This window comes from Dromaius novaehollandiae, chromosome 12 (assembly GCF_036370855.1).
Source record: "Dromaius novaehollandiae isolate bDroNov1 chromosome 12, bDroNov1.hap1, whole genome shotgun sequence".
NCBI lineage: Eukaryota > Metazoa > Chordata > Aves > Casuariiformes > Dromaiidae > Dromaius > Dromaius novaehollandiae.
The window spans coordinates 1661774-1673845 of record NC_088109.1 but is presented as its reverse complement, the minus strand read 5'-3'; the positions used below and the strand labels follow the sequence as shown (position 1 = coordinate 1673845).

The 12072-nt window shown below is 64.0% G+C and overlaps 2 protein-coding genes across 4 annotated transcripts in view; one reads left to right on the top strand and one right to left on the bottom strand.

The window, feature by feature from the left end:
- RBM6 (RNA binding motif protein 6) overlaps nucleotides 1-4245 on the bottom strand; it is a 62346-nt gene extending 58101 nt beyond the window's left edge. Inside the window, exon 1 of one of the 2 annotated variants that reach the window (XM_064518619.1) lies at nucleotides 4140-4245. The gene's annotated coding sequence lies outside the window, so the exon portion shown is untranslated. The remainder of the gene's footprint in view (nucleotides 1-4139) is intronic. The other variant, XM_064518620.1, reaches the window with a different exon arrangement.
- Nucleotides 4246-4929: 684 nt separating this feature from the next.
- Nucleotides 4930-11677, top strand: MON1A (MON1 homolog A, secretory trafficking associated). 2 transcript variants are annotated; one of them, XM_064518618.1, is made up of 6 exons: nucleotides 4930-5513; nucleotides 7343-7484; nucleotides 7839-8306; nucleotides 8656-9424; nucleotides 9572-9719; nucleotides 10224-11677. In XM_064518618.1, exons 2-6 carry the CDS (start codon nucleotides 7358-7360, stop codon nucleotides 10362-10364), a joined length of 1653 nt encoding a protein of 550 aa, XP_064374688.1. In that variant the 5' UTR covers nucleotides 4930-5513; nucleotides 7343-7357; the 3' UTR covers nucleotides 10365-11677. The 2 variants fall into 2 exon arrangements, with proteins under 2 accessions (XP_064374688.1, XP_025962382.2); XM_026106597.2 differs by having other exon boundaries at nucleotides 4938-5513; nucleotides 8659-9424.
- The last annotated feature ends 395 nt before the right edge of the window (nucleotides 11678-12072 follow it).

The window sequence follows — 12072 nt, the reverse complement described above, 5'->3', positions numbered from 1 at the left end:
ACCAGACCTGGCTGGCGCAGATAACCTCAAAAAAAATGCACACAACGTCCCTTTTCGACTACCAGAGGTCAGCACCTCTGTCTCGTGGCAGTTTGAAAGAGCAGGTTATGACAGAAGTTATAACAGGGAGTGAGGCCAGATACCACTCCCAGCAGTCACCTGTGCCAAGAAGCCAAAGGCAACTGCCCTGGGAGCACAGAGTACATGCTCCTACCAGGGTCCATCGCCAGAGAGCTAACGCTCACGTGGGAGGCAGGGGATTGCAGGGCCTGACTCGCAGTGGCGGCTGACGAAGACAACCTATGTAACCACTGCCGGTCAACTCCTTTTAATGCCATTTCCTGAAGAAGCAGGTTCGTAGAACTGTGCAAACAGCCACTAAAGTCCGAGAATGCTAGTCCCTGCAAGTATCATACAGCTCCTGATGTTGTGGCCCAGTGTGCTGCTTCTCTAGCCCAGCTGTCCTCAAAACCAGCCCCGCTTGTATATCGCTCCCGCGGTAACAGCCGCTGATGAAGAGCAGGCCTTTCCCCGTGCTCCCAGGCTATTCTTACAGCTCTGGGATGCTGAGGCACCAACACCCTCAACTCACTTTCCTCGCACATAGATCAAGTGCCATCTGCAGTTTCGGCAAAACGGAGCTGTAACAACAAATATCTCCATATCTCCAGGAATTTTCTCCATAAGCCCTACGCTTTTTTTCTTTCATAGGCATGAATCTAAGAGAACTAAAACTGTACCTTCCACTGAGAGGACAAACAAGTGAAAATGGTTATGGCAGAGACATTGGCTGTCATCAGCCAGTCCTTTTATCTATGATCATTAGCAGGCTGCAGACATCTGCAGACCTGGTGTTTCGTGTTCTTCCCTTTGGGATCTCCTCCCCCACTCCAGTTTTCATTAAGTCAACAAGCTTCTACTTAAAAAAAAAAAAAAAAAAAAAAAAAAAAGAGAGAGAGAAAAAAAATTCCTTGCCAACTGGGAACTAATAGGATGTAATATTCAAATTATCAAATGGGGGAGGGAGGAACACTAGACTGATGTCAGACCTGGCATAGACCAACTGAACCATGCAGCAACATCCACCAAGCATGAGGTCATGGTTCAATAATACAGGCAGGAATACTGGCTCAAACAGTCCCCTCCGCTCAGCCTCCACCATTTGCTCCCTCCATTCTGCCTTTGACAATACACAACACGTTAGTTGTGCCAACATACGTTTTTCTGGGTCTGCATCACAGATAACACTCCAAAAAGAGTTGCATTTAACCAGGTCATTTCAGTGATAGAGTTTACTGTACAGCCCACAAAACAAGGTGGCAGCAAACTGCAGCAGAGGGACAGAGATCTCCTGAAGGTATACCCTTAGACAACTGCTCTAAGAGATGCAAGTTGTGCCACTGCTTTCAGTCAAGGTCCTTGGGCTTCCTAAACCTGTGATGAGACACCATCAGGAGCTACCCTTTTTTCACAGTCAGGTTATTGCCTGCATGGCACCCTTCTCCCTGCTTGCAATAATCTCTGGGTTTCCAGTGTTATCTACACAAGTGATTTGACTGGATCCCAGCGCAGAGCTGGCAGGAGGAAACCAGGAAGCAGAACCGCATCCTGCTGGCAATCCCAAACCTCCCAAAAAGCAACACAGCAGCGCATGGGAAGCCATGGGCTGAAGCCAGCAACCAGCCTTTGCGTTCCACGGCACAGGTCGGCGTTTGGAGGTTTGGTGTGAGCTAGGCTGTTCGCAGAAGACACACCAACAGAGCCTGGGGATGGGGCCAGGCCACCAGGAAAGCACAGTAAAAATCCACACTTAAGAGCTGTGAATTATTACTTCTTCAGTTTTGCCATACATAAGTCACAATCATGCATCTGAAGGAGATGGCAACAAAGGCCATTTCAGGGTGGCACAATGACACGGGCACACAATCCACAACATGGTCCGGTTACTCACAGAGCCCTTATTTATAATTCTTTTATGATAATAGTTAGCTGTTATGATTATCCCGAACATTCAGGAGGGCTAACATGCATACTAAAAGTAATCTGTATATTTTCCTCCTCCTCTCCCAGTTGGCTCTATTTCCTTGTGATAAAGCCTTGGCTCCAGCAAAGATACAGAAGGGGCATCTCAGAGGAGCAGAAGGCCTTTTGTGGCCTTAGTTTCTCAGTGACTGGTGGTCCCACAGCCCTCCCAGCACACAGAAGAGACTGGAGTGCGAGAAAGTGGCAGCCAGCCAGGGCTTCGCATGCTCCCTTGTGACTATGTGCAAGAACTTCCTTACGACAGTGTCCTCCATCCCGCCCAGCGCACCCCCGAGCAGCCCGGCGACTGCTCCCGCAGCTTGGAGGAAGTTCCCAATTCTGTTTTCCAAACTGCACATCCCGAGCCCTGCCTCAGCACACTCCGTGCTTCTGGATTTCTTACGGAAATTCACATCATACTATGACAAAATAATGGCACCGAACATCAGAATCATTAACTGAGCTAGACTAAGAAGCTGTCTTTCTTAAGGAATAATTAAAGACTTCTGCCAAGGGGCTGAGCGAGGAATGCCAACACACAGCTCGCGAGCACCTTCTCATCGACCTCCACTCATTCAACCAACATTTTGCATGTTGTCTTCCAAATTTTGGGGGAGAGAGGGGAAATTGATGACAGATCAGGCAAGCTGAAATTACAAAGAGATACTATTTTACTTTGAGACAAGCACTCTGATATTCACAGCTTCTCTCCAAACAGATTTTGCCAAGGCTGCCAAACTTGGCACTTATGGAGCACGAGGATATCAAACACATAAGCATGCACAAGACTGCTCAAAAAACAGAGCAAATAATTTTCCGTGGAAGAACTTTTTGCACTCAGTAGAGTTTTTGTAAGCCTAAAGAAAGGACAAGCATCTGGGATATTCAAGCAGGACAAGAGGTACAAACCAAAACATTTTTCCAAGCTACGGAAGTAGTAAGTAGCCAAAAAAAGCTTGTTATTTCCAATTTTGAAGTTGAAGATCTATAATCTAGAACTGTAGAAAATCAAAATCATGTCATGGAAGTTTGAAAGTGAAGAGAGGGAAAATCATTTTCGTTCTTCCAGCTATCAGGCTGGAAGTTTTCGCTTAAAAACAGATGTGTGCGCTTTTTAGTTTTCTTGTACATAAAAAAGCATGCATTAGAAGCAATCAGGGGAATCATCCTACACCCCATTACTCTCCTGACCTTGTTTGCCCCAAAGGACTTTATGAGCGCATTCCCACCTACGAAGAGTTCAGAGAAGCTTTCATGCCAACAATGCCCTGTGGGGTAAGAAAGTGGATTCCACTTTCAGTTGCATTTCCAAAATTAATACCACAGATTAGCAACAATATCAAACTCCTGCGGCGTCAGATTTTTGAGAAAAAAGAAAGAAAACAAGACAGGAGAGCTCACTGTTACTACTCCCAACAGTTCCATACCGGTGAGTTGAAAGCAAGAAACCAGCCTTCACCAGCCTCCCGCAAGAGCCAGGCCACGTTCTGCCCACACCTTCGCCCCTATTTACAGTCCAAAACCTCACTTGTCCCATTACCTGCCCTGACTGTTAACTGATTCATCTGCAACCAGGGATGAGACCAGAGCCCCTTCCTGCACATCCCAGCAGGAATGTGACCCACTTCTTGTCCATCCGCTTCAGAACCGCAGGTGTTCTGAGCTATTTTTCACACACACACACGGTGGGGTCAAAAGAGCCCTAATTTTGACCGGGGTCTCAAAACGTCACAGGCATCAGGGACCGCGGCCTGCTCAGCGACGAGCCCCGCTGGCGTGGCCCCCCCCACCCCGGTACGGCTGAGCCTGCAGCCGCGGCCCGGGAGCCGCTCGCTCGCCGCCAGCCCAGGCGGGGGCGGCCCCGGGAGACCCCCCCGCTCCTCACTTCCGGGAGGCCCCCCGGCTCCTTTAGGCCCCTCTCCCGGGGCCCCCCCGCTCCTCCACGCCGGCGGCCCCGGCAGACACCCCGCCCTTCCCCCCTTCCCGCCCCGTGCGGCCCCACGCGCGGCTCCGCAGCAGCGCGCCCCTCCCCGAGGCACAGCCCCCTGCGCGGCCCCGCCACGTCGGGCGCCCCCCCGGCGGCCTCCGGCCGGGCCCGCGGGCGCGGAGCCCCTCACCTCCGCGCCGCCGCTCCCGCCGCCCCAGGCCCAGCGCTCCGCTGAGGAGGGAACCGGAACTTCCGGGACGAACTCCCCCTCCCGCCCGCCGCCGCGCGCAGCACCATGGGAAGCAGAGTCGCGCCCCGCCCGCCCGGCCGCGCTACTACCGCTCCCGGCATGTCCCGCGCCGCCCCGGCCTGGCGCCGCGCGCTGCCCGCGGGGGCGGACTGCATTTCCCAGAGTGCCCTGCGAGGGAGGGGAGCCGCCGCCGCGCTCCCGGGGCACGCTGGGAGATGTAGTGGCGGCCGGAGCCCCGAGGCTCAGCCACCACCCGCGGCGGGGGCGGCCGCGCGTGTCCGGCCCCGGAGCGGGGCGGCCGGCCGGCTCCTCCCGCGGCCACGCGTGGCCGTGGGCCGGTCCCGCCAGCCCCACCGGCGGCCCGCGCCCTCGGGGTGCGGAGAGGGCGGCGGGGGCCCTCCCGGCTGCCCCTTCCACCCGGCGGGGCGGCGGCGCGGGGTCCCCCGCAGCCCCCCGGGGCCCCCAAACCGTACCCCGCCCTGCAGGGCGGCCGCGCCGTGTCGCACGGCAGGGGAGCGGCTGCGGCGGGGAAACTGAGGCACGGGGCAGCTCTGCCCGGCGCCCCGGCGGCTGCTCGCTACCGGGGGCGGCACTGGGACCCCCGGGCCGTGCTGCCGCCCGCGCCGCCGCTCGCAGTTTGGGTGTCTCCTCCTCCCCCGGTGTGCTCGCCGCCCCGCCGAAAGGGGCTAAACCCCGCGCTGCGGCCCCTTCCCTGGGCTCCCAGGACGGGCGGGGTCGCGGGCGGGCGACGGCAGCGCCCGGCAGAGGTGCGCGGCCTCGGCGGCCGCCTTGCCCAGCCCTCCGGCCACGTCCCCTTTGTGGCGGAGCTGGGCCGAGGGACGGGGCTCCTCCGGGCGGCTTCCTGGGGGTCGGACCCACGGAGAAGGCCCGCGGCGGCCGGGCCGCGATGCGGAGCCGGGGAGGGGCCGGCGGGGCGCTTGGGAGCGGGCCGGGGGCTGCGGGAGCCCGGCGGCCCCTCGCCCGGCGGCCGGGGATGGCGGGGCGAGCGCCTGTGCGCTGACTACAGTCCCCAGGATTCAGCGGGGTTGGCAGCGCTGGAGTCCGACCTTGGGGAGGAGAAGCAGCTGTAGGGCTCCTTCCCGGCTGGAGCCGCCGGAGCGGAGCAGCCGGGGTGCCGGCGATGCCCGGGACCCCGGAGCGGGCAGGGGCGGGCAGGGAGCCGGCCGCCCGGGGCGCGCGTCCTTCCCGCTCCGCCTGAGCCGTGCCCGGGAGGCTGCCAGGCTGTCCCCGCCGGGGCCGTGCCCTCCGTGCTGCTCGCCTGGGCCTCCGGCGCCAACGGGAAGAGCCACGAAGGTTGGTCCCTTTGCATTGTCCTTAGCCTCCGTCTCTCGCCGCTTTCCCCTCCGCCAGCGCGCGGGAGGCCCCGGCCGGCGCCAGCCCTCCCCGAGCTCCTGGCACCGGGGCCGGCAGGGAGCGCGGTGCGGGCGGCAGCACCGGCAACGCCGGCTCCCAGGGTCGTGAGGGATCCTGCGGGGAAACCGGGCTCTCCTGGTGCCCGCCCGCGCTCCCAGCACCGCGCTCGCACCGTGGGTGCTGGGCAAAGGCGCCAGAGGAGCCGGGGAGAGTTACACCCCCCAAAGCCTCCCCCTGCCTGCCGGCGGCCAGCTGTGGGGCTGGGGTCCTGCCCTGGCTCTCCCAGGTGGGGGCTGCAGGCGGGGGGGCGGCTGACAGTGCGGGGTCCCGGTGCCCCAGCGCCGCTGCCCTGCACCCTCCAGTGCCGCAGCCTCGGGCAGAGCGACAGCGCCGAGGCCCAGCACCGCTGCCGCGCGGGGAGGAGGGACCACGTCCCGCTCCCCCCGGGCTGGGGCAGATCCCTTTGCCGACCAGCGCTGTGGGCGGAAGAGACTCCCGAGCTGCTGTTGTCTGCAGGACGAGCGCTGCAGAAACCCCGGCAGACCCCGGGGGGCTCCTCGGAGAGACCCTTGCCCCCCACGCCACCTCCTCCCAGCCGCAGCCCAGGGCTTGAGCTGGGGTTTGGATGAAACCCTGCGGAGCGAAATCCCGCGTGGGAATGTGCGTGGTTATGGTGTGCTGCCGGGCTCCGGGAGAGGGACACCAGGCCCATCATAGTTTGCCATTCGCCGGCAGTAAAGGGCCCTGCCGTCAGAGCTGTAAATCATTGCAGGGAATTACAGCGCTCACACGGCTGGGAGCAGGATCAGTCGGGGCAGAGCAGCCGGGAGGGGAAGGGCCAGGCGAGGGCAGGGCTGTAATCCCCGGCCGGGCGCAGCTCAGGGCGCTCGGGGGTGTCGCAGGCTTTCGGGCCGTGGCCAGGACCGGGGGCCGGAGCGTCCCGGGTCGGAGCCAGCCCCGGGGTCCATCCTAGCGCGGGGGACAACGGCCGCCTATGCGTGCGGCAGCGTTCCTCCTGGCACGGGGGCCCGCGGAGCCGGCAGGGGCGAGCAGGGAGCCGGCTTTTGCTTTCGGTTCCCGATGCGAGTTGCTGAGCGGGTGCGTGAGCATTTGGGCCCGTTCCCCCCCACAAGCAGGGGGGCAGACACAGGCCGGAGGCATGGCCGGGGCTCTGCCCCCGCCGGGCCGCGGCGAGCCGCGCGGAGGGGGCTCGAGGACGGTGCCGCGCTTGCCGCGGGGTCGGGCAGGCCCGTGCCGGGCCACGACGGCGGAGCACGGCTGGAGCCGCAGGAAAAGCGTCCCCGGCCTGCTGTGGCGGTTGCGTCCCGGCTGCCTAATCCGAGGCAGGCTGCAGAAATCCGCCCTTTGCAAACAGGAGGCCTCCGGGCTCTGCGCACAGCTCTGCTCCGGCCGGGACACCAGGGAAGCGGGCGAGGGGAGGGCGAGCGGCCCCGGGAGGCTTTCCCTGCGCTCGGGGGGAGATTCGGGCCGAGGCTGGACGAAAGGCGCCAGGACTCTGGGAGAAGGGGCAGAGCGGTGCAGCCCGTACCCGGGGCCGGCGCCACGGCAGAGAGGAAATCCTGCTGGATTAGAGCAGCTTTCCTGACATCTCACCAGGAGCTTTGTGCTCCCTGCTGAGCCAGCAGGATCGGGCTGAGGACGCCGCCGTGGCCGAGGCCCAGAGAGGCGTTTCGGGCCCCCCTTTTGCAGGCGGGGAGACGGGGGGGAGCGCCCGGCGGCGCCGGGGTGACGGTGTGGGTCGCGCGCAGGTGCTGCCCCGAGGAATGGCTGCGGATGTGCACAAGAAGAAAGGCTGGGAAGTGCCCAACGGATCCCTGGCGCCGGGAGATGGGCGGCACGCCGAGCGGGCCGAGAGCCCCACGCCGGGGCTGGCGCAGGGCACGGAGCCGGGTAAGGGGCAACCCGCCGAGCCCGGGGCTGCGTCGGGGCGCGAAGCACGGGCGCTGGGGCAGACCGTCGTCGTCAGGGGTTCACGAGAAAAAAGCTTCTCCTCGTTAGGCAGACTGGCCCGGGGAAGATGGGGCCGTCCGTGACTCCCCGCCAGCGTGACGTGCACCCTCGGGTGCCCTGGGGCGGCTGGGATGGCGGGGCAGGACTGGGGGCCGCCACGCGCAGGGGTCCTGGGTGGCCCCGGGGCAAGAGGGAAGGTCCCCGCATCCGTCTGTCCCTTTCACGCCCTCCGGCCGGCCGCCGCGTCAGCAGAGGAGGCAGGTGGCCGGACGCTGCACGGCCCGTTGTTCGCAGGGGCGGGCCAGGAGGGAGCCATGTTTGTGCACACCCGCTCCTACGAGGACCTGACGAGTCCCGAGGACGGCGGAGCGGCGGCCCGGAGCCCGGAGGAGAGGCAGGGGGAGCCGGCCGAGGCCACCAGCATGGAGCAGATCAGCAAGGACTTCAGCGAGCTGAGCACCCAGCTCACGGGCATGGCCCTCGACCTGGAGGAGGAGATGCGGCCGAGCAAGGAGGGGAAGCTGGAGCCGTCCCCGCAGGCCGCCCGCCGCGACTCGGTGCTCTCGGGCAGGGAGGAGGAGGACGTCACCATGGACACCTGGCGCATGCACCGGAAGCATGTGTTCGTGCTGAGCGAGGCGGGCAAGCCCGTGTATTCCCGCTACGGGTCCGAGGAGGCCCTCTCCAGCACCATGGGTGTCATGATGGCCCTGGTGTCCTTCCTGGAGGCTGAGAAAAATGCCATCCGGTCCATCCACGCAGGTACCGCGCTGGGGGGTAGCTGGGGGCGAGCGGGACCGGGTGCCATTGCAGCCTGCTCCAGTCTGGTGTGCATCATCTGGGGGTTTATCCATCAGGGCCCCCGAGATCCTGATGTGTTGTCCTTGGCAGGGCACGGTGGGCAGCATGGAGCGCCTGGCCCGTGCCCCTGCTGCCGGGGATCATCCGTCCCCTGGGTTGGCTGTACCTGGGGCAGAGAGGTGGCTGGGGGGAGGCGGGAGTGGAGCATGGCTGGATGCCCAGCTGGGCTGCAGCCTGGCTCCCAGTTGCAGCAGCGGGGACCCAGGCTTACAGGTCTCTTCCCCACCTCCCTTGGGACCTGCCTCCCAAGCAGATGGCTACAAGGTGGTCTTCGTGCGGAGGAGCCCACTGGTGCTGGTGGCAGTGGCGCGGACTCGGCAGTCGGAGCAGGAGATCGCCCACGAGCTGCTCTACATCTACTACCAGATCCTGAGCCTGCTCACCTGGACCCAGCTCAACCACATCTTCCAGCAGAAGCAGAACTATGACCTGCGCAGGTTGCTCGCCGGCTCCGAGCGCATCACTGACAACCTCCTCGACCTCATGGCCCATGACCCCAGCTTCCTCATGGGTGCCGTGCGCTGCTTGCCCCTGGCTGCCAGCGTCAGGGATGCTGTGAGCACCAGCCTCCAGCAGGCCAAGGCCAAGAGCCTCGTCTTCTCCATCCTCCTGTCAGGGAACCAGCTGGTGTCTCTCGTCAGGAAGAAGGACCAGTTCCTCCACCCCATCGACCTCCATCTCCTCTTCAACCTCATCAGCTCTTCCTCCTCCTTCCGGGAGGGCGAGGCCTGGACTCCCATCTGCCTCCCCAAGTTCAATTCCAGCGGCTTCTTCCACGCCCACATCTCCTACCTGGAGCAGGAGATGGACCTGTGTCTCCTGCTGGTCTCCACTGACCGCGAGGACTTCTTCACCGTCTCCGACTGCAAGCGGCGCTTCCAGGAGCGCCTGCGGCGGCGGGGGGTGCACCACGCTCTGCAGGAGGCCCTGCGCACCCCTTTCTACAGCGTCGCCCAGGTGGGCATCCCTGACCTCCGGCACTTCATCTACAAGTCCAAGAGCTCGGGGCTCTTCACCAGGTGAGGCCTCTGGGGCAGTGCTGGGCCGTAGGCTGGCCAGGGAAGGCCACCACGCTCGGGCCAAGGCCTTGGGGCGGGGGTGAGCCTCCTCCGCAAGTGCCCTTCTCCAGGGAGTGGGGGGGCTAACGGGGCACTGTCTTCCTGCAGCCCTGAGGTTGAGGCACCCTACGTGCGGCAGGAGGAGAAGGAAAGGCTCTTGGGGCTCTACCAGTACCTCCACAGCCGGGCTCACAACTCTTCGCGCCCCCTGAAGAACATCTACTTCACGGGCCCCCGCGAAAACCTCCTGGCTTGGGTAAGGGCCACCTCCAGGGGTGTGCCGGTGGTCCTCAGCGGGTGGCCAGGCCGGGCTTCCTGCAGCAGCAGACAGGTATAGGGGCTGGGTGATCCCATCCTCTCTGGTCCTGCGTGGCAGAGCAAGAGGATGCCGACTGGACGCAGCGCCAGCACCGTGGTCCCCAGGGTGGTCCCCAGGCTCTGTCTGGTCCTTTGAGGGTCAGCCGGGAGAGAGGATCAGGTCCCCGTGCACACCCTGTGCCAGGGAGCTCTGGTGCGAGGGGCATGGCTAGCCCTGGCACCAAAGGCCGTGCCATCGGCTGTTGCGAACTCCCTGGTGTCGCAGAGAAAACCCACTCTGGGGGCCAACCAGGTGCTCCACTGACACCCCACGTCCCTGCCCTGGAGCCCCTGTGCCCGTGTCCATTCCCGGTAGCCTGCGGAGGGAAACGGGCAGTGCCAGGCCCATGTGGGGCGCAGACGTGTGCTGTGGGCCTGACACGTGCCCTGCTTCTTCACCCAGGTAACCAGCGCCTTCGAGCTCTACATATGCTACAGTCCCCTGGGGACCAAGGCTGGCGCCATCAGTGCTGTCAACAAGCTCATGAAGTGGATCCGCAAGGAGGAAGACCGGCTCTTCATCCTGACACCCCAGACGTACTGACGGGCATCGCCCACGCGTGATGCCGGCTGGGGGGGGCCCTGCTGGGCTGGGGCGCCCATCCCTCAGGGCAGCCCGGGCCATGCCCAATCCTCCTCGTGAGCAAGGGGGAGAGGGCACGGAGTGACCCCGGGAGCGCGGGGAAACCCACCCGTGGGACCGCGAAACCCGGGTGTTAGAGACGGGGGGCAAAGCTGCCTGGGGAAGGGGTGAGCAGGGCTTTCGCTCATCTTCAGGCAATGCCCTCCCTCCAGGGGGGCTGCCCTTCCTCTGCGGCCCCAGGGTCGGTCCCTCGCTGTGGGGCTCCTGGAGCGGGGCTACAGGTGTCCCCTCGTTGCTGGAAGAGAGCTGAGCCCCCCAGGTCCCGCAGCCCGCGCCTGGCACCCTCCGTGCACCGCTGTCCTGCGGCCGTGCCGAGGGTGGGGGGCTCCCTGGGGGGATGTGGCAGTGCTGGGGGCCCCTGTACTGCTGTGCCCGCAGTGGGCAGGTGACAGCGCCTGGCTGGGGACAGGGCTGGCCCCGGCACTGCCAGTGCTGCTCCTTGCCCTGCCCGAGGGGAGCAGTGTCCCTGGATGCCAGGACCACCCCGGAGCCCTGATCCTGGCAGGCTGGCCTGGAGCCACGGCTGCGAGAAGGGCCCGAGCGGTGCCCCTCGGAGGCGGAGGGCCTGCCAGAGCCGGCAGCGGCTGTTTGTGCACCCACAGCAACTATGGGTGCTGAGGTGGCCCAAGCACCGCCTGCCACGCTCGGCTTGTCCTCGGGCATGGCAGGTCAGCGAGGGCCCTGCCTACCTCCCCGTGGGCACACGAAGCAGCCCCAGAGACTCGGGGTGGCAGGATGCCTGGCGGGGTGCTCGGGGCCGTGTCGGGCTGCCGGAGGGTGGCTCCCGAGTTGGCCACCCCCTCGGATGGTGGTGGCAGAATCAGCCCCATCCTGCCCCCCACGCGATGCCAGACCCCTCGCAGCATGCCCCAAAGGGGCAGCTTGAGCGCAGCCCACCCGAGACCCCACTGGCACGGGGCCGTGGCGCTGCGTGGCCCAGGAGGGTCTTTGCCCAAACCCGGCCCCTTGAGCCAGCTCCACTGGGCGCCTGGGACCGGTGTCCCCGGTGGGGAAGCATGGCCTGACCACACGTTTTGGGGCTGTCTGCCGAGCACTGGGGTAGACGTTCGGGGAGGAGGAGAGTGACCACAGCGACACCGAGGGAGCTGGGAAGGACCAGGCAGGGCTAGGGCAGGAACTTTGGCTCCTGTATTTACACTCCTGCCAGACTGTAATTGCTTGTCTTTGCTCATAAACATTATCTGGACCCGAAATCAATCCTTGTCACATTAATGTCCACCCGTATGGAGAGGGCCAGATGGCCCAGCTGAGGGGCCCTTTGGGTGTCCGGCAGCACCTCCCACCCCGGCACCTCCTCCCATCCCGCAGCCTGGGACAGCGTGGCCGTCCCCTGTCCCTGACGAGGAGCACGTGGGAGCCCGCCGGAGCCACCCGCCGTGGTGGCCCTCCACGCCCCGCGCCCTGCTGGCACCCCCTTTGCCGCAGGGTCACCCAGCACAGCGCCCAGCCCCCCAGCAGGACAGGCTTTGGGTGGAGGCCAGCAGCACGTCGGAGGACTTCGCAATCCCACCCCAGGGACCCGCTCGGGGCAGGCAGCCAACCGAAGGGCAAGGAAAGCCACCGGAGGGCAACGCCGAGGAGCGACGCA

Bases quoted from the DNA above. Each gene is read 5' to 3' on its own strand.
- MON1A (XM_064518618.1), top strand. From the start codon at position 7,358: ATGGCTGCGGATGTGCACAAGAAGAAAGGCTGGGAAGTGCCCAACGGA. The intron at 8,307-8,655 runs GTACCGCGCTGG...CTGCCTCCCAAG, and splicing joins CATCCGGTCCATCCACGCAG to CAGATGGCTACAAGGTGGTC. The intron at 9,720-10,223 runs GTAAGGGCCACC...TTCTTCACCCAG, and splicing joins GCGAAAACCTCCTGGCTTGG to GTAACCAGCGCCTTCGAGCT.